Source organism: Hibiscus syriacus, unplaced genomic scaffold (genome assembly GCF_006381635.1).
Source record: "Hibiscus syriacus cultivar Baekdansim isolate YM2019G1 unplaced genomic scaffold, ASM638163v2 tig00004919_pilon, whole genome shotgun sequence".
Lineage (NCBI taxonomy): Eukaryota > Viridiplantae > Streptophyta > Magnoliopsida > Malvales > Malvaceae > Hibiscus > Hibiscus syriacus.
The window spans coordinates 120,816-141,323 of record NW_024062035.1 but is presented as its reverse complement, the minus strand read 5'-3'; the positions used below and the strand labels follow the sequence as shown (position 1 = coordinate 141,323).

Genomic DNA, 20,508 nt, shown 5'->3' with positions numbered 1-20,508 from the left:
AAAAAATTACCGAGCTACTAGCACTTATCAAATCGAGTTAGACTTTACTCTACTTAATTCATTAAAGTCTTAAGTCAAATCAACCTGAATTAAATTTTTATCGAATCGAGTCCAAACTGCTCACGAGCTCAACTCTATTCTTATCTATATATATATATATATCGGAGTGTGAATCCGACTTGGATAACTCCCCCATCTCTCTCTCTCTCTCTCTCTCTCTTTTGCAGGTTCCATTTCTCTCCCATTTTCTTTCTACCCAAACACCAAAGGGAAAATAAACAAATTAAAGAAAGGCAATGCATTACAGTCCAGCTCTATCTTTCTCTCAACCTACCTCACTTCCTACAACTAATTACGCTTTTCATTCCCATGTCGATCTACGCTTCTGCGGACTCAGAAGGCAACCTTCCGGTTTTTCATTTTCAACTCACTCCGCTTCTACACGAGTTTCACTCTCCACTCCTGCTCGTGGACATTCCAACAAGATCTCTGCTTCATCCGGCAACAATGGAACTCCTAAGTCCTTCGATTATGACTTGATTATCATCGGCGCCGGCGTCGGTGGCCATGGAGCTGCATTGCATGCTGTCGAGAAGGTCTTTTCTATTTTCTTTTATTTTCACTCCGTTTTTTAATGCTATTTGGCCTTCTCTTCTAGATAAAACTGAATGTCTGTATGTTTTCCCCTCAGTTTTGACGCTAAGCTCTATCTTTTAGCTGTAACTAAAAATCTTTTTGTCTTTTTGTCTCAATTTTGACGATATTTAGCTTTATCTTATAGCTGAAACTGAGAATACTTATTTCACTCCAATTTAACGCTTTTTAGCTTAATCGTTTAGATGAATCTGAAAATCTATATGTTTTTCACTCAGTGTTGACGCTATTTAGCTCTATCATAAAGCTGAAACTGTGAATCTTTTTTTTTCACTCTAATTTGACGATCTTTAGCTTAATCGTGTAGCTGAAGCTGAAAATCTATGTTTTTCACTCAGTATGGACTCTTTAGCTCTATCATTTTAATGAAACTGAATTTCTTTTAATTTTTTTACTCCATTTGACGCTATTTAGCTCAATTTTCTGTTTTCCACTCAATTAGTCAATTATTTCAATTTATCTTTTAGCTAAAAGTCTGAAACTTACTCGGTCTCTCTGATTTTTTCCTGGTTCTTTAGTAGAACTTCTTAGGAAATGTAATTATTAGGAAAGAAGCCTCTGTAGTTATTCAGTTGAATTTGCTTTTCCTGCTGTAAGTGATTTTTGTCTTTTTGTCTCAATTTTGACGATATTTAGCTTTATCTTATAGCTGAAACTGAGAATACTTATTTCACTCCAATTTAACGCTTTTTAGCTTAATCGTTTAGATGAATCTGAAAATCTATATGTTTTTCACTCAGTGTTGACGCTATTTAGCTCTATCTTAAAGCTGAAACTGTGAATCTTTTTTTTTCACTCTAATTTGACGATCTTTAGCTTAATCGTGTAGCTGAAGCTGAAAATCTATGTTTTTCACTCAGTATGGACTCTTTAGCTCTATCATTTTAATGAAACTGAATTTCTTTTAATTTTTTTACTCCTTTTGACGCTATTTAGCTCAATTTTCTGTTTTCCACTCAATTAGTCAATTATTTCAATTTATCTTTTAGCTAAAAGTCTGAAACTTACTCGGTCTCTCTGATTTTTTCCTGGTTCTTTAGTAGAACTTCTTAGGAAATGTAATTATTAGGAAAGAAGCCTCTGTAGTTATTCAGTTGAATTTGCTTTTCCTGCTGTAAGTGAAGATCAATGGTGCATTGATCGTGGATTGTTGTCCCCCCCCCCTCTTTTTTCGAGAAATTAGTACTTATGGTCCGATTCCTTCTTTAATTTTCTGGTGATGCTTTGCTAGTGCAGGGTTTGAAAACTGCTATCATTGAAGGCGATGTTGTGGGAGGAACCTGTGTTAACCGAGGTTGTGTTCCTTCAAAAGCTCTCCTGGCTGTTAGTGGTAGAATGCGTGAACTTCAAAATGAGCATCACATGAAAGCTTTGGGTTTGCAGGTAACAGGATTCAATTGTTATGGTTTCGTTTTAGAGTTAGGCTGAGACACGTCTTCTATGTTACTTGGACTTGGGTGCGAGGGTGGGTATGTGTAGGGCACAGGTATTATCAGATTTTTTTTTCTTTTATGTTTTTTCCATGAATTTGAAGGATCCTTCTTTGGAGGTCATATCATGTCATATCCATGTGTCCGGCACAAGTACTTAAAGGAAAATGAAGAGGAGCAACATACCTCATCATTACTTCGAAATATATCACTATTTGCATTTAAACTGACATTTTTGTGCTTTTAACCGGGAAAAAAAAACATGTTGATAGTCTCTTAATTTTAATGTGAACTAGTCTATCAGCTAGCCAGACCAAGCTCACCATTTGTTATCCTGATTATTTCCTTCTTTTCTGTTCTTCTTTGTTACATATGGTAGGTTTCTGCTGCTGGATATGACAGACAGGCAGTTGCTGACCATGCAAATAATCTTGCTTCAAAAATTCGAAGCAATTTAACTAACTCAATGAAGGCACTTGGAGTAGATATATTAACTGGTTTTGGTACTATTGTGGTAGGCTAACTTGCACTTTTAACAAAATTCAGTCTGATTTTTTTGTTCTCAAGTATCCTTATTTTTCTAAATGTGTATTCAGGGTCCCCAAAAGGTGAAATATGGGAAGGTTGGTTTTACTGACACCACTGTAACTGCAAAAGATATCATCATTGCTACTGGTTCCGTCCCTTTTGTTCCCAAGGGCATTGAAGTTGATGGTATAATTTATGCCTTTGAAGTCTTACTTATTCCATTAATGGTTTGATAAAAATAATCTGGGTGTTTAAGGCAGAACGGGCATTTGATAGTATCACTACCCATGATACGTCTTTTGTTCTGTCTTCGTCCTCTTTTACATTTTAATCCCTAGTTGGGGCAACTTTCATGAGATTTTTAGATGGCCATATGTTATGTAACAGGTAATAATGTATCAGTTCAACCAAGTGAAAAGTGGAAGCAAAAGTTTGTATGAACATTTCCTAGTTATTCAATTGCAGCTGAACCAATGGGAATTTTGCATCTGCAACATATAGATAATGTGGTTTGGAAACTAGAAATCTCATCCAAGTCTTTCATAGATTTTTGGGGATTAATCCCAAGATTAGTATTAATTAACAAATAACTGAAATGTGTCTTCCGGAAACCTGACAGAAATTTGCTTCAAGAGAACAACTTTCAGAATTTAACATTTATAGAGTGATGCATGAATTGCCTAGCTGTAATATTCTCTGTTGTTATTGTTCTATTTTCTTCTTCTTTTCTTTCTAATTATTATTATAAACTGCAGGGAAGACTGTTATTACTAGTGACCATGCCCTGAAATTGGAGTTTGTTCCTGACTGGGTTGCAATTGTTGGAAGTGGTTATATTGGTCTTGAATTTAGTGATGTATACACTGCACTTGGCAGTGAGGTGATAACTAATTCTTTTCTTTTTCTATCTTGTATATTTTATGAAATAAATGTAGGAATCTTGATATGAGGATTCAGAGACTCTAAATTTACCTTTTGTTTCAGATTAAAAGTTTCTTTCTCCTGAAATCTCTAAGTACTTGAGATGAAGAATGCATTGAAGTTATGCTTCTCAACTCTAGGATTAATCTATGCTATCTCCAAAACTCCAAGCTGGGAGGATCTATGCTCTTTGTTGACTGCTATTGTATACCAAATGACTGCAAGCCAACTTAGACCATACAAAGCATGCCCCTATTATAGATACATTCTCCTTGATCCAATTCATGATTGAATGAATTACAGATAAGCAATATCCTAGTTGACTCTCTTATTGGGGATCCTACTATTGCAGATAAGCTTCCCTATCCTAATGTTAAAAGGAAAACCGTTCAGAGTTGGCTTCCTCCTCCAACTCATTTTTTTAAGTTTAATGTTGATGGGGCGGTTAGTGGTGATGGGCTAGTGGGTGGTATTGGAGGTATTTTGAAGGACCCCAGCTGTAATGTCTTAGGGTCTTTTTCTATTAGTGTTGGCCCTTGTCTTCCCCCTTTGGCAGAGTTGAAAGCAATAGAAAAAGGCATTGATTTCTTTCTCACATCAGCATGGGCTAAGGAGGGAAGATTGATCATTGAGAGTGACTGTAAAGTAGCTGTGGACTGGATTATGTGGATGGCTTCAGCCCCTCCTTTCTTTACTTCTTTGGTTGGGAAAATTGTATCTATTATTTCGGAAAGGGGGTTTATTGTTAGGTACATTTCTAGAAGTTGCAATTGGGAGGCAGATTCTCTGGCTAAACAAGGGATTGGGTGATGTTTTGTATGTGCTCTGCCCCTATGTAGTTTGTGCTGGGAGTCTGTTTTTTGGATGGTGTGTTAGGTGTTTCTTTATGTAATTTGTACGAGTTTGATCTATTTATAAAACGAGGCACTTTTTTCCCCCTTCCGCTGACTATAGAACACCGTTTTGGTGGTCCGTTAATCATGAGGGGGTTTTTAATGAGACCTCACATTCCTATAAAAAAAATGAATTACCATAAACAACAGGGATAGATTTTTTTTTTTTGATAAAAATGGGAGGCCTCATTAAAACCCCCTTTCATAACAACAGGGATAGATGTCAGTCACTGAAATCTCTATTTGCCTTTTATTAATGTTCTATGGCTGGTACAAAATTATAGCATAACTTAAATGCCCTTGAGTTTTTATTCCAACACAACAATGCTAATGTTAGAGGTTTATGCAGGTTACTTTTATTGAAGCTCTAGATCAACTTATGCCTGGGTTTGATCCTGAGATTGGTAAGTTGGCCCAAAGGGTGCTGATCAACCCAAGGAAAATTGATTATCATACTGGAGTGTTTGCAACCAAGGTAATCTACTGTTTCGATCTGTGACTGTGTACATTCCTGTTCTCTGTTCGATAAGTGGTTATTGATTTTCCTTGGTCTTATTTATAGATCACTCCTGCAAGGGATGGAAAACCTGTCATTATTGAGCTTACCGATGCCAAGACTAAGGAACACAAAGACACCCTGGAGGTATCTGCATAATGTTTATTTTTCTTATGGGAATTCTTGAATCTCCCAATTCACTTTTGGCATTTATGGCAGTCTATTTATTTCTAGACAATGTTATCATGTACTGAAATTGCAGTCATACGATTCTGTTCCTGATGTCAAATCTATAAATGGTATCTGGTTAATCGCATTCATTGGTATCTGGTTGAGTTTTTTTCTTTTTTTTCTCCAGGTAGATGCAGCCTTAATTGCTACTGGAAGGGCTCCATTCACTAATGGTCTTGGCTTGGAGAATGTATGTCTTCTTCATGAATACTGTTGGATTATATATGATTGTCCATTAAAAGGAAATGAATCAGAACATGCATATTCCTTTTTATCAGATTAATGTAGCGACACAAAGGGGTTTTGTTCCTGTTGATGGGAGAATGCGTGTAATTGATGCAAATGGAAATCTGGTTAGTTGCAAAATTCTTTCTAACATATATTTTACACATATTGACTTCAAACAAACACTAATATGTTAAGTTTGAATGCCAGGTTCCTCACCTTTACTGCATCGGTGATGCAAATGGTAAAATGATGCTTGCTCACGCAGCAAGTGCACAAGGAATTTCCGGTAAGTGCCTGCTAACTTATTCTTTGCTCAATTGTAACTGATATTTTTGTTTAGATCCATTTCATCTTTTGCTTAAATATCTCGATTCAGTTGTCGAGCAAGTCACTGGAAGAGATCATGTGCTTAATCACCCCAGCGTCCCAGCAGCTTGCTTCACTCACCCTGAAATAAGTATGGTTGGTTTGACAGAGGTGAATACAGATTCGCAAACATCTCAATATCTGATTTATTATAACGTTTAAATTGGTTGAAACTTTCTGATGTAGCCTTATATTTATAAGATTTACATGTTTTTAGGATCGTTAGATGTGTGAAAATAGATGACTAAGATTATTGGTAGAAAGTGAAAAGATATTCGTTGAAAAACACAAGGAGATAATCTCAGCCGTCTATTATCACTTATCCAACTATCCTAAAAACATGTAAAACTTACCCTATATATATTACAAAGCTTTTCTTCAGAATACCTAAAATGGTATTCTTATGGCGTTAAATCTGAAAATTTGACAATGCTCTAACTTCACAGCCTCAAGCAAGAGAGAAAGCTGAGAAGGAAGGGTTCGAAGTAAGCATTGCGAAAACAAGTTTCAAGGCTAACACAAAGGCACTGGCAGAAAATGAAGGCGAGGGACTTGCTAAGGTTATTTCATTTATCTTGAAACCTGCCTCAATCAGTTAACATGATAAAGATATTGCAAGAAGATAATTTTCATTTTTTTCCGCGTACTTCTCCATTGTAAAAAGTTTGTTTCCTGTTTTTCACAAAAATGCTGGAAACAAATATTTGTCAGTTCTAAAAGAATATCTAATCGAAGCTTATATCTTATATGGTGCTGAATTCTTAAAATAAATGATTAAGGAAAGGTTTCATTTCTTTGATAGAGAAAGAACCAATGACGATGGACTATGGTATCTCTGTATCCTTTGGTTTGGTTTTTGCTTCTCATTCGAACTTCGTCTCAAGCCATTGATATAATTGCTAAGCCCTAGGTATGATTCTTCCATGCAGTTGATTTACAACCCGGACAATGGAGAGATTCTTGGAGTTCATATATTCGGCTTGCACGCAGCGGACCTCATCCACGAGGCATCAAATGCCATGGCTTTAGGAACACGAATCCAGGTGAGTCTTCAGTGTGAAAACCAAAATATTTTCGGTTCACGAATCTGTTTCCTGATTACTTGGCGAAGCTTTGAAATTGTAAATATTTCGAGTTTGTGCCATTTAGGACATCAAATTTGCAGTTCATGCGCATCCAACATTGTCGGAAGTTCTTGATGAACTGTTCAAATCGGCAAAGGTCAGTTTTGAATCCTTCTTATAACGCTCTCAAGATTTATGATCTTGTAATCATGCACTCAAAAGGCATAAACCATGTGATTTGGATACTCTTTTAGATAATCATATCCCTTACCAACCATGTCTTAATATCTATTGTATACGAGTTGTGGACATGAGAACTCGATAAAAAAATGAAGAGTCGGAGTAGCATGGTGCATAAATATTTGCATTACTCCGAATCAGAAGCGCAACGAATCCCTATACACTATTTGATTTTATTGCTTAACCAGGTTAAAGCCCCTGCATCTACTAGCAGCCCAGTAAGCGAGCCGGTTTCCGCATAAATGCTTCTCAAAGCACCCGAAACAAAAACCGCATAATTCTTTTAAGAGCTTGGGTTGGATTAGGGACTATCGAGGAACCTTGTCTCTCCCGGTGACAGACATCGAAACGGCGTCTAAACTGCGAGAGGGAACATCTAGGAGGAATTTACTCGTGTTGATGGTAGTTGTGCCTGAAGTTTTTAACAGCTTTGTGTCATTGTTAATACATATTATTGTGCTCATAGTTTATTTCTTGCAAGCTCGTATTCCTTGTCCTCCTCGAAATGATATCCAGTATTCGGACATTAAAAGGGTAAAATGGTCACACTGAGGAAACAAATTGTTGTTTCGCGGATTATTTCCATTTCGAATGTTTGTCCTTTTAAGGGGTAAAACAGTAAAATGATTAAATAAGTCGTGTTTGTTATTATGCATTTAAAAACTTTATAATTTAAGATTATTATAGGTAATATTATTTCATAATTATATTGTTAAAAAATATTATATTGAACCGAACTGATAATATGATACCATTTTGGTAATGTTAAGCTTCTTATTGGGGATGCTCATCAAACAAGTCGATTGTTAATTGAGCAGTGTTTGACTCGTTAAATTCACCCGAAAAATATCTATATATATGCAAAATTTAATAATAATATATGAAACTTAATATAAATATAAACTTAAATACCTATTTTTCAATTAAACCTTAAATATTTTTTTTGGAAAAAAAAAAGAAAACTAATCATTAGATGATAATAGAGAATTTATCCGAAATCCAACCTAGACAAACCTAGGACAGATCTATTCAGCTTTTTGGGCTAGCCTTTGAAATATATATAACCCAACCAACCAGCATCGCTTAAAGAATTAGCTGTTCATAAAGTTTATTTCTTGATATTTTTGAACTGATATACAAGCAACCTGGCACCTACATCAACCCTAATATCGGTGAGTATAAGCATGGACCATTACTCTAAACCAAGCTTTTCAACTACTAACTAAACATCCGATCATAACTCGAACAAAAATGCTTCCAGATCCGTAGTAGCTAACCTCAAATCGAAGGTTATTGGTTGACGTTGGTTGTTGCATATACAAACTCGGCTACCTAGAGCTATGCTTCGCTTTGATGTGATTGTTCCTGAATCTTGATGTTCTTTCAAGCATCCTTGCAGGAAGAAGGGTTGAGGAGGCTTTGATATTCCAACTGCCAAAACAGGATTTTCCAGGTAAACTGATGAACAAAATCGAATCAACCTCTGCTGGATTTCGGATAATTCACTAGCCAACTTCATTTTCCGGTAGTCTTGTTGTGCTTTCTTTGACCGGAACATAGCTTGAACACGTACAACAGCTTTCTCAACACGTTGTTCGGCTTGTTTTCGGCTGGTTCTGAAGAAATCCTCTTCCGTGTCACTTTCCGTACTTTGCTCTGGAACTGCATCAACTGGGTTAATTTGCAGTCCACGCAAACCTTTTCTTTTTAATCGCCATCGCAGAACTGCTTTCTCAAGCACACCAACCGACCAGACAATCTTACGGTACTGCTTCCTTGTTAGTAGGCCTCGGAAAGCTGCCTGCATTAAATTTCCAAGCAATGTCTCTATTCTGAGCAATCCTCACTTCCTCAGCCACGAACAATGAGAAAATAATTTTTTTTTCATAATAAACCATCGAAAAGATGGAATCGCAGAAAATAATCTTACACTATAAAAAATGTCTGTAGGAAAAAACCGTATATCCAAATGAAAGATTAATTTTGATTTAAAAAAAGGGTATTATATCATAAAATTGGACCAATTAAAGAGAAATCATCCTACTTACATTTTACAGTCCCAAAGTGAAGGAAACAAATAAATTTAATTTTGACATATATATGTATAGGGCTGTAAATGAGACGAGACAGATCGCGAGCTACTCGAGATCGACTCAGTCAAGGCTCGTTAAATACTCGGATCGAACGTACTCGACTCGAATACTTAACGAGCCGAAATGAGCTACTTGATACTCGACTCGAAAAGCTCGTAAGCAGCTCGAAAATATAATATATAAAGATTTTTTTAAAAATAAACTATTAATAATATTAACATTTATGTGTTGAATTTTTTTAAAAAATACAATAAGATTTTCATATATTTAATGTTCAGGTTCGAGTTTGAGGATTCAATCTTGTTAAGTTTAAGAATTTTTTTTTCATTTCGAGCCTTTTCGAGCTGCTCACGAGCTTCAGTTTAGGATTTCGAGTTCAAGTCGAGCTTAAAAATTTTAAGCTCGCGAGTTTTCGAGTCGAGTCGAGCTCCATTTCAGAGTTTTCGAGTCGAGTAACTTGAGCTCTACTCGGCTCGTTTACACCCCTATATATGTATAATGCAATACTCATACCAATAGAATAGTAAGAAGAAAAGAAAGGATATTTACTTGGATTCTGACAGCATGGCGACGCATATTAAGGAACTCTCTACGCATTTTCCAAGTACGGAATCTATATTGGATCCGGGCAGCCGCAGCCATCTGTCTTTTGGCCTCATAGTTGCGATAGGCATGTTGAATCTTCATAGCTGCAATGATAATCCGTGCTTCATCCTCTGGGGTGGAAGACTCGATTATTTTAGTTCTGATTTTCAAGGAGTGTGTCCTGAATGCATTCTGTATGCGTGCAGCTGCATCAGCAGCAGTCCTGTAAGCTGCTAAACTTTCCTTCAAATACAGTTCATCTTCATTAAGGTTATTGGTGTTTGTTGCTTCTGTTCTACTGGTTTGAAGAGAGCCACTAGCATTCCCAGCTACAGCCATATCATTGAACTGCGCTACTAGAGCCTCTTCAGAAAGATAAGCAGCTAGACCATCGTAACCCTTTGAAGATGCTAGATCAGCAGCCGTGCAACCATTTGGATTTTGGGTGGTGGGGTCTGTCACCAAATTTGGCTTTGCACCAGCAGATAAAAGAACAGCAACCATTTTTTCCCTGCATCGAGGATTTTCAGAAGTGAGATACAAATCGAAACTGATTCAAGATTGACAACTATATTAAAGACCAAAGTTCAATTTTTTTGGAATTTACAACTCTAGTTCTACTTTGGAAGTAGAAGATATGAAGATGAATTTTTCAAAAATTTCAGTGGAGCAAAGTAATATTCTGGAAAAAGAATTCACGGAGGAAGAAATATGGGAGACTCTACAATCATGTGATAGCATCAAAGCTCCCGGCCCGGATGGTTTTAATATGGGCTTCTTCAAGAAATTTTGGGTTGTTCTTAAGGTTGATATTCTGAAATTCTTTCATAACTTTTATTTAGGGAAAGATTGGGAACATGGAGTAAATCATACTTTCATTACTCTTATCCCCAAGGTGGCCAATATTGGTGGATTAGATGACTATAGACCTATAAGCCTTGTAGGAGGTTTGTACAAGATCCTCTCAAAATGTCTTTCGAGGAGATTAAGGAATTGCATTTCTGATGTAATGAGCCCTATGCAGTTTGCTTTCATTCCAGGTCGTCAAATTCTGGATTGTTCTCTTATAGCCAATGAGGGGATTGATTTTTGGAGGAAATAGGGACTCAAAGGATGTGTGTTTAAAGTGGATTTTAGAAGGGCATACGACACTGTGGATTGGTCTATTCTTTTTAAGGTTATGGAGAAAATGGGTTTCGGTTCTAAATGGAGAAGTTGGATAAAACAATGTGTTACTACTGCTTCTATTTCAGTTTTGATAAATGGGGTACCTTCTCAGGAATTTCCTATGGCAAGGGGTCTCCGCCAGGGCTGTTCTCTTTCGCCCTTGCTTTTTAACTTAGTTGGGGAACTCCTAAATGTCTTGCTCTTAAAGGTTGTCTCTGATGGATTGTTTTCTGGTCTGCATATTGGGAGGAATGAGACTGCTTTCAACTTATCTCATCTGCAATTTGCAGACGACCTAATTATTTTCTGTGGGGCTTCGAAAATGGAGATTTCAAATGTTAAAAGGGTTTTAAGAGTGTTTGAAGTTATGTCTGGTCTGCAGTTGAATCTTAAGAAAAGCAAGTTATTTGGTGTTAATACGACTACAGAGGAGGTGGAGGAGTGGGCGTCGTCTATTGGCTGTGCAGTGGGGAAATTTCCTTCTGAGTATCTAGGTCTGCCGCTTGGTGCAACACGGAATTCAACCTCTCTTTGGGATCCGGTTGTTTCAAAATTTAACAACAAACTAGCAGGTTGGAAAGCTGCCACCCTTTCCTTGGCAGGGAGATTAGTTTTGATTAAATCGGTTCTCTGTTCTCTTCCTACTTACTACTTGTCTATATTCAAAATTCCATCATCAGTAACTTCTAAACTCAACTCAATCATGTCTAAGTTCTTATGGGGAGGTGGAGCGGAGAAAAATAAGATTCATTGGGTTAGTTGGCTTAACGTGTGCAAGCCAAAGGAGGCTGGTGGTTTAGGAGTGTTAAATATTAGCAATATGAACAGAGCACTATTGGGGAAATGGTCTTGGAGATTTGCTAATGACAAGGATGTTGTTTGGAGGAGAATGATCTGTTCAAAATACAATATTGATCCTTTTTCTTTATTGTTCAATAGCAAAATCCCAGCTCAAGCTTCTTGGATTTGGAGCTCGGTGGTGAATTCTTATTTTAAAGAAGACTCTTTTGGTTGCTATTTCCGCAGCATGTTCAGACTAGGAGTTGGGAATGGTCAATTTATTCAGTTTTGGCAGGACAAATGGGCAATGGACTGCCCTCTTAAGGTTTCTTTTCTGAGGCTGTTCGCAATCTCTACAAACCAGTTTGGAAAACTGATTGAATTTGGCGAGTTCAGTTCTTTGGGATGGATCTGGAATATTCAGTTGAGGAGAAGCTTAGCCGATTGGGAATTTGAACAGTGGGCTAACCTGATGGCTATCATTTCTAATTTTTGTCTGTCTAAAGAGGCAATCGATGGTCTGATTTGGAAAGGAAACGGAACTGGTGTCTATTCTGCTAATTCATGTGTGAAGACTTGTTCTTTGGCTCAGAAGGAGGATTATATTTGGAAGAAATTTGTGTGGAAAGGTCTGGTGCCACCAAGAGTCGAGGTATTCATGTGGCAGGTAGTTCTTCAAAAACTGCCAGTGAGGTCTGAACTGGTTAAGAGAGGGGTTACGGGTATAACAGATCTTTCTTGTCCTCTATGTAATTTGGAGGTTGAATCTTCTTCTCATTTATTTTTCTCGTGTTCAGTTGTGTGGTCACTTTGGAACAAATTTGTGCAGTATTGGAGTCTTTCTGTGGTTTTTCATACAAATGCGCAGAAGTTTCTTCAAGCTTGGGAAGATCTAAATCCTAGGTCTGCTATTTGGAAGTTCATTCCTGCCGTTGTTATTTGGACTGTTTGGAAAGTAAGAAATGATATTGTTTTTGATAGAGGGAAGTTTGACCATCTTAATCTATTTTTCCTAGCAAGAGTACGGCTTGCATCTTGGTTCTCAGCTAAGTTTGCAGATTCTGTAATTTCAATGGATTCTCTAATCGGGGACCCTTCTCTTGGGGATTCATGCTTTCCTCTCAACAAATCGATTGTTACTACAATTCCTTGGTCCCCCCTCCTAAGGGCTTTGTAAAATTGAATGTGGATGCAGCTACAAATTCTGATTGGAACAGCAGTGGAGTTGCGGGTATTCTAAGAGATGAGGAAGGTCTTATTCTAGGATCTTTTAAGGAGGCCACGGGTCCAGGTCCACCTATTATGATGGAGCTAAGGGCTATTCAGAAGGGCTTAATTTTCTTTGATTCAGTGAAAGGAGGTATTAATGGTCGTTTGTTGTTAGAATCAGACTGCAAATTGGCAGTGGATTGGGTTAAGAATGGAACTTTCTGCCCTCAGATTTTTGTCATTCTTGTAAGGAACATAACAATTAAGCTAAAAGAAGTTGAGGGTGTTATTAGATGGGTTGCTCGGACAGCAAATATTGAGACTGATGGGTTGGCTAAATCCGCCATTGGCTAATTCCAGTGTGTCTTAGGGGTATTTTATGTTGGGATTTTCAAATTGTTGTAAGGGGCTTATCTTCTTGTTGTAATCTTATGTATTTTCATTAATGGAGTTTAAGGCACTCTTTTCCTCCTTCCTCTGATGAAGGAACTCATTATAAGTTCCTTATTCAAGAAGGGGGTTTTTAATGAGGCCTACAATTCCTATAAAAAAAAATAAGAATCACGCAAAAAGAACTTACCTCCCATAGTATGCTGCCCAATGAAGAGCTGTCCATCCATGTTTATCGCGAAAATCCAGTGATAAGCCAGAACATGAAAACAGATATATAGCCCAAGTATAACCAAGAATGGCACATAAATGAAGCACTCCTAGACCTTCAGTATCAAACTCGGTTGTTTTACAGCCTTCAATTATTCTTTCCAACAGCCAGTCCCTGAGTCGGTTCTTTAAAGTAATTTCAAACAAACCATCTTTTGCTTGTGTAAACGAAGCTCGATTTTCTTCAATTGACTTGAGCAAATATGCCCAACTATTGGATATGCTGCTAGTCTTCTGGGCAAAACTCTTAGCCTCCTTCAAGGTATTCGGTGAAACTTTACCCGATAAAATATTAAGATTCTTGGAAGTAGAGAAGAGCAAATAAGCAAGCCTCATCTGCAACCGGAATTCCTCCCATATGGATTCATCTTTTGCAGGAACTAATGGGTCAGGTAATAAAGGAGCACGATACTCGAAACTAAGAACTTGGCTGGTGGGTTTATGGCCATCAAGACTCATATACAGGTTCACTAGTCCTGGGGAATGTTGTGATAACACACAACGATAAACCCCAACTTGGATACTTTCTGCTGGGTAGCATATGTCACCACATACACAAAAGAAATTGGACTTAGCAAGATGTTGATAAGCTTGATGAAAGACTCCAGTGACTAAAATCTGCAAATTAATATATAAACAATTGTTATTCAAATGGATACTTTTCTAGCATTAATCTCATGCTGATAAGGTAGGGGGTATTTCTAAAAATCCAGAGAGAGGGAGAAAACATTTTAAGGAAACACCTTTGTCTTTTCAGTTGAATAGGCCCATGCATGTGAGACTTCAGATATGCTAAATATCTGCTCGGGGCAGGTGAAGGAATCTTGAACAGATGAAACTGATGATTCTTGCAGAGTCTCGCCTACAGAAACTGGAGACTCAGTCATAGAGTAGTTAATCCACTTTCCGAAACTGTCCTGACTTCGTAAACCATCATCGATCAAAAGGTCCAATGATTCACCAGTCCCTATGGCAATAGTGTCTTTCCTCAGCTCATTAGGATTTAATTGGCTACTGGATATCGGATTACAAACATTCACTAGAGGGTTGAGGTAAGCATTGTTACTCTGAGCACTTGGCTCAACTAAATTAACAAGCATGGAAATATCTGTTGATAAATTATGGCCTCGAGTGTTGAAGTATGCATTGTTACCCTGCAAAAATGAAGCATTGGTCATCAACCATTAGTGCAGCCAAATACAAAAATAAAAAGGAGAACGATCAAGTGATCTTCATAATATAAAAATGGCGAACAAGTCAATCTAAAAAGTGGTTAAACACACAAAAATCAGAAAAGAATATTAAGACACCCTAGGAGATGTTTCCGCACATGTAAAACCCATATATATTGTTGGGAAGAGAAAATATATGTCTAGAGAAGTGCAGCATAAATCATAAACGTCAAGGAACTCTTAAAAATTAGTTCAGGAGTCTATATGTCCACTTCCCAACTTCCGCACAACATGCAAGAAAATCTTTAGGCAATAACAGCACAAAATCTTATATACTAAGATAAGATAAAATCTAACAATCAAATCTATTTGCCTACAAAGTTATTTCAAACAAGTTTTCATTAAGATGAAAGAGAACTAATAAAATATATTTTCAAAGAACATTATCTGTACTTTAAGAAGGATATAGAAATCTAAGGATTTAAGAGCCATGAAGCTGTTCTGCTTACATCATTTGAGAAGCCATTTCCTGCTGTTTGATTCAATTGCTCAAAGTAAGAATTCTTTTCTGCAATCAAAGTAAATAAGTTAATAATTTAGAAATTAAATAAGGGTATTGTTTATACAAGAAAACAATTTGTTACCTCTTTTAGATGCAGCTGAGTCATTACTATCATTTGTTATCAGAAGCTCATCCCATTCAAGTGTATTAATCTCGTGAAGCCTCCTTTCATGATTTTTGACATCAACACTATTATTAGGTTCTGTTGGATTGCAATCAACAAGAACATGATGTATTTATGCATAGAGAAAAGCACGATAGCAAGGTTAAGCTGACAAATTGTTGGAATAATTTAACATCAATATCACAAAGAGGTCCTTTCTCACCTTCATAATACACATTACCTACTCCAGAATCAAACTCTTCCACAATATTCAAAGGAGTAGACTGGTCAGTTAATGAACTGGAATTTGAATTCCCAGGTGTTGCCGGAGAACCCTGTGACTGTACCAAAGCAACAAAGATCAGTAAATAACTGCTTCTAAGGCATACAAAAAAGTAAAAGAATTCTTTTGTTACGAGACAGTCCTTCCAACTCTTCAGTTTTTATTATTTTAACACCGACCTCTTGTGTTTCACGATAGTGAACAAGAACTATGTGCTCTAGAGACCTGAAAAAATATTATAATATATGGTCAGACTACTCATGATCAGTCTACTAAGATACACTGAAAGATAGAGAGGAGAATTTTCAAATCAAACAATGTGGGGGAAATATAGGCAAGGTAAAGTTATACATCTAAGTTACATACTTGTCAAGCAGCCAGTAACACCTACGAACAAAGGTAGGGTTTTCTAGTCCATGTGCATAATATACATGAATCCTTTCTTCATTGCCAACCTGAAATGTAAAATGAAATACAATTTTCTCAAAATAATTACATTTTAGCCAGTTAAAGAACAAATAGCATAAATTCCCAGAATCAAGGTGATAAAATGGATTTCATAAATTTACTGTGACAATACACAGAAAATTTTGGGCACTCTTTTCCTCCTTCCAATGACTATTGAGTTTTTTGGAACTTGATGGTTATGAAGGGGGTTTTTAATGAGGCCCTTTTCTTATAAAAATAAATAAATTTACTGTGAGGAGATTGAATTTGAAAAGAAAAAGATGCAAGCAAAGAAATAGATGTGCCAACGAGAGGGTTCCATACAGTGAAACTAATCTTTCAAACCATGAAGAGAAATTGCTGATAGAACAGAGTAAAACATAGAATAATCATTAGGGATAAAACAAATTTTAGTCCTTGAACTTGGATTTTTCACCCATTTTTAATCCTTTAGATGATGTGGTAGAATATCAAAGTGCCACATCATCAAAGTAAAATGGAAAAAGTTGTGAAGTCCAAGGACTAATGTGGACTAAGCAAATTTCGAGGACTAAAAGTTGCTTTATCCCTAATCTTTACTGCTCAAAGATAACGCTGCAGCATGTTTGCAGCGTATGAAATTTGCATAATCTTACAATCTTTCCCACATCATGTTATGTATATTTATAAACATGCTATACAAGTAAAGAAAAAAGGACAATTACAAAAACTGAAAATTTGAATCTCAATATCCAGAGGAATGCTGTTATTCACTTTGCTAACTAACAAATTGCACCATTTAAAGCGCCTTTTAGTACAACAAAATCTCACTTTTAAGTGTTCGTGCGCTTCTTTAACAGTCTTCCCGTCTTTTTTCTTTTTCCAGTTATGGCCATCTTTTCGGAAGTTTCGAAGCATCTTTCGGTCAAAAAATACAATAGTACCACCTACAACATCAAGAATAAAATTAGTTATTATATAAGTACACCTTTTCCTAGTTTAGTACTTTAGAAGTTACACAGAAGGTATCGCTCAAAAAAAAAAAGGAGGTAATTTCCTAAAGTCTATAACCAAATATAACAATAACAATAATAATTTCCTGAAGCCATAAGTAATGCAACTGAACATTCTCTTGAAACATGCTGACTTTTGGTGACCTAGTAATACTGCATCAGATTAAACAAATTAGCCTATGTTTGGTCGACACTTTTTGGTTTTCACTCTGTGCCTTTTTGCTAAAATGAATAGTAACAAAAGACAAATAGCAAAAAGATCAATAACACAATGCCTAACTTCACAGAAACTAAAATAACTGGCAGCATGAACTTAAAAAGTTATAAAGCTAGGTCATTTATTTCTTTAAGTAGACCTTATAGCAATTATAACATGGATTAGATTGTTGCTTCATGGAAATCGAGAAAAAATAAAAATGGGTAACTAATTATTATGAGAAGTTACTTTTGGGCAGCTTCACTGGCTTCACATAGATTGGGAGATATTTGTGGTTGCAAAGTATAGCATGAATTTCATTTGGACGCAGCCATCTAGACTTGGCCTCTTCCATCATATTTTGAACATCCAAATCTGTTCACCAAACAAAAAGACAGTAGAAACTAAAATTAACAAAACAATGGCATACGCTTAACTATGACATGAAGCATGATCTAACCAATTATTAGAACAAAATTTAACAGTACATGAAGTTTAAAGTAACTTCTTAGAATGATTATGAAATTATTGCTCATCTGAATTTGTTTTTGAAACAAATAGCCAATTGTTAAAAGTAAAACCAAAAGCTAATTAATAAGTGAGTGATCAAACAAGTTTAGCACATATTGCATAACAAAATTAATAAACAAATTTCAATACTAGATTTATAATCACTAAACACTGTTTGAAATGGATAACCTTATTATCATAGCTTTAAATATAAATGATAGTTTAGCTCTATTTTTTAAAAATAAAATTGATTGAACATATTCTGCTCATAAGTAATAGCATGTCTATCAAATTGACAACTTTAATCATAAAAAAAATTTAAAACAAAAAAAAAGTACGATATAAAATACTTCATACAAGTACAATACCTGCCAATGAATGGAAACCGTGAATCTCGGAGCCGACGAGTGGGCTCGAACTGCCGCCGTCCATCTCCGGAATCAAACTCCGAGAAGAGAAACCGTAGGAAGTTTTTTCCACACTGAAAGATAAAAAAAATTAATATCGAAAAGTTAAACGCGTGTGATAACGAGATTACCGAAAGAGAATATGGTAAAAAGGATCAATAAATTAAAAAATAAGAAGAAGAAGAAGAAAAAACCTAAACCGATGGCTGTTTTCGGAGCTTTGAAGAAGAAAGTCTGACGAAAATGAAGACGAAGAAAGCAAGGTGATCAGAATATTATAAGACTACAGGCAAAAACTTTTTCCATTACTTTGCTGTGAAAAACTTTGGAAGCATTTGGGCCTTTAGTCTTTACACTGATTAGGTTTGTTCTTTCTTTTTGACTATTTTTTTGTTTTTTTTATATGTTCAAAATACAGTATTTTTTTTAAGACTTTTTTCCCATTAAATATATTATTTTTTAATTAAATATAATAATATACCCAACGAAGATAGACAAAAGGGCCTCGCTAGGCAATCGTCCCTTAAATATTTAATTTTTTTATATAATTTAAATATTTTTATTAACAATTTATTTTTATTATCTTAAAATTTTATAAATTGATCATGATATATAATTATGTACGTGTTTATAACATAAAATTATTGTTCATCTCTATTATACCCGTTTATGAGATTTTTGTGACTTTAGGGTAAATTTAAAATATTAACCTCTAATAATAAATATGCATAATGTTAAAATTGACCCTCAACGTTTATCAAAATAATCATTTTGATTTTTTAGCGTTTTGGCTGTAACATTTTATTTTAGGGGGAAAAGGTATCTAATGTTGGATTGAACAATCATTTTATCCCTTATTTTTTTAGAATATTTTGTCCCTCGATATTCATTTTAAGGTTAAAAAGTTTTTATTTTAGAACGTTAATCGTTTGTTAACAAATAATTTTCATCTTCAAAGGGACTATTTTGCCTCAAAATGATACAATAGAGGCTAAATTACTCTAAAAAAATATAGATCAAAGTGATTATTTAGTTGAATTTTAGGAGCATTTTTAACATTATACCAAAAAAATATAACTAAACATGCAATTATAAAAAATAATTAATTTTAATTATAATTTTTTAATTGTAGACCTTGGACAGGTGTCCCTCCTGCCTAAGGCCAACGACGACACTGGTCACTACCGATTATTTAAGTTTATTTTTTTAAGTTATAAATTAATATTTTAGAAAAAAATTACTCTGTAAAATCAAGTCATGTTATAATCATCATATGACTTTATCCTATTTGATTTTATAATACATTGGAATTATTTTGCATACTATAAGATTGGTTTGTTTAGTATGAATGTAAAATTACATTGTTTGGTTAGAGAAATTAAAATTACTTGAATGCATATTTTACCAAATCATCTTTGTGATATATGTTTTTAGAAAAAGTTAAAGTTTAATATTAAATTATAAATATTTGAATGAAAACTCATAGAAATATTTTAATCGTTATATTATCTAACTTTTGAGAAAAATTTATGTTTAATATATAATTAGTATATTAAACTTATATTTTTAAATAATTTTTTAAAAGTATCATATTTATTTATATAAAATATAATATAATATAAAAATTATATTATGATCTCGAGTGGATAAAAATATTATTTTTTAATGTATAAGATCTATTTTTGATAACTTAAATTTGGATATTATTTTAAATAATTATACTTTTACAATGATATTATTTTTCACCTCATAAAATTACAAATAATTAATATATTGAATATTAAAAATATAAATAATTTTAAATTATTAAATTTATTAATATTTTACTAAATTTAACACTTCATAGATTATTATTATTATTATGTTTATAATTTTGAGTAAAGTACAAAAAATAATAATTGAGAAGGATTACTATAAAAAAATTTATTAGTCTAGGGGTATTCTTGTCCAAAGTAGTGTGAATGGTTTAATAACTAATAATTTGGAGGTAATGTCATTCCCCCATTTTAACCAAAAAATGTTATTATTGGGAAAAAAATTCTATGATAATAATCTTTTCCGTGCATTAAAGGTGTGAATGCAGTTCTAAAAAAGATTATTTCACTTAGTAATGATCTTTTTCACGAATCAAACGACCCTTAAGTCCATAAGCATAACCATCACCATGGCAACTTAAGATTATACATGATTGATTTTGATTCAAAGGAAAAAACAATGGAGTATAACTAACTCACTCAAAACACTTTTTAAAGGATTATGTACGATCGGATCAAATTTAAAGGATTATGTTG

At 34.9% G+C, this 20,508-nt stretch overlaps 2 protein-coding genes across 3 annotated transcripts; one reads left to right on the top strand and one right to left on the bottom strand.

The window, feature by feature from the left end:
- Nucleotides 1-244: 244 nt before the first annotated feature.
- On the top strand, nucleotides 245-7,538 carry LOC120198870 (dihydrolipoyl dehydrogenase 2, chloroplastic-like). Of its 2 annotated transcripts, XM_039200115.1 has the most exons (15): nucleotides 247-596; nucleotides 1,891-2,037; nucleotides 2,464-2,598; nucleotides 2,681-2,798; nucleotides 3,368-3,492; nucleotides 4,776-4,901; nucleotides 4,989-5,069; nucleotides 5,281-5,343; nucleotides 5,432-5,506; nucleotides 5,589-5,667; nucleotides 5,758-5,858; nucleotides 6,194-6,307; nucleotides 6,677-6,790; nucleotides 6,897-6,968; nucleotides 7,240-7,538. In XM_039200115.1, exons 1-15 carry the CDS (start codon nucleotides 297-299, stop codon nucleotides 7,291-7,293), a joined length of 1,704 nt encoding a protein of 567 aa, XP_039056046.1. In that variant the 5' UTR covers nucleotides 247-296; the 3' UTR covers nucleotides 7,294-7,538. The 2 variants fall into 2 exon arrangements, with proteins under 2 accessions (XP_039056047.1, XP_039056046.1); XM_039200116.1 differs by lacking the exons at nucleotides 6,677-6,790; nucleotides 6,897-6,968; nucleotides 7,240-7,538 and adding an exon at nucleotides 6,550-6,632 and having other exon boundaries at nucleotides 245-596.
- Nucleotides 7,539-8,085: 547 nt separating this feature from the next.
- LOC120198868 (calmodulin-binding transcription activator 5-like) lies at nucleotides 8,086-18,464 on the bottom strand. The gene is made up of 13 exons (XM_039200114.1): nucleotides 18,412-18,464; nucleotides 18,179-18,291; nucleotides 17,550-17,675; nucleotides 16,923-17,038; nucleotides 16,032-16,120; nucleotides 15,845-15,890; nucleotides 15,606-15,723; nucleotides 15,362-15,481; nucleotides 15,227-15,285; nucleotides 14,289-14,699; nucleotides 13,466-14,163; nucleotides 9,694-10,240; nucleotides 8,086-8,852 (listed from the first exon to the last, which is right to left on the bottom strand). Exons 2-13 carry the CDS (start codon nucleotides 18,240-18,242, stop codon nucleotides 8,286-8,288), a joined length of 2,961 nt encoding a protein of 986 aa, XP_039056045.1. The 5' UTR covers nucleotides 18,243-18,291; nucleotides 18,412-18,464; the 3' UTR covers nucleotides 8,086-8,285.
- Between the last annotated feature and the right edge of the window lie 2,044 nt (nucleotides 18,465-20,508).

Coding starts and splice junctions, on each gene's coding strand:
- LOC120198870 (XM_039200115.1), top strand. CDS start 297: ATGCATTACAGTCCAGCTCTATCTTTCTCTCAACCTACCTCACTTCCT. Junction 2,799..3,367: donor CAAGGGCATTGAAGTTGATG/GTATAATTTATG, acceptor TATAAACTGCAG/GGAAGACTGTTATTACTAGT. Junction 5,668..5,757: donor AAGTGCACAAGGAATTTCCG/GTAAGTGCCTGC, acceptor ATCTCGATTCAG/TTGTCGAGCAAGTCACTGGA.
- LOC120198868 (XM_039200114.1), bottom strand. CDS start 18,242: ATGGACGGCGGCAGTTCGAGCCCACTCGTCGGCTCCGAGATTCACGGT. Junction 16,121..16,922: donor AAGCGCACGAACACTTAAAA/GTGAGATTTTGT, acceptor TTTACATTTCAG/GTTGGCAATGAAGAAAGGAT. Junction 15,482..15,605: donor AGGTAATGTGTATTATGAAG/GTGAGAAAGGAC, acceptor GCAATCCAACAG/AACCTAATAATAGTGTTGAT.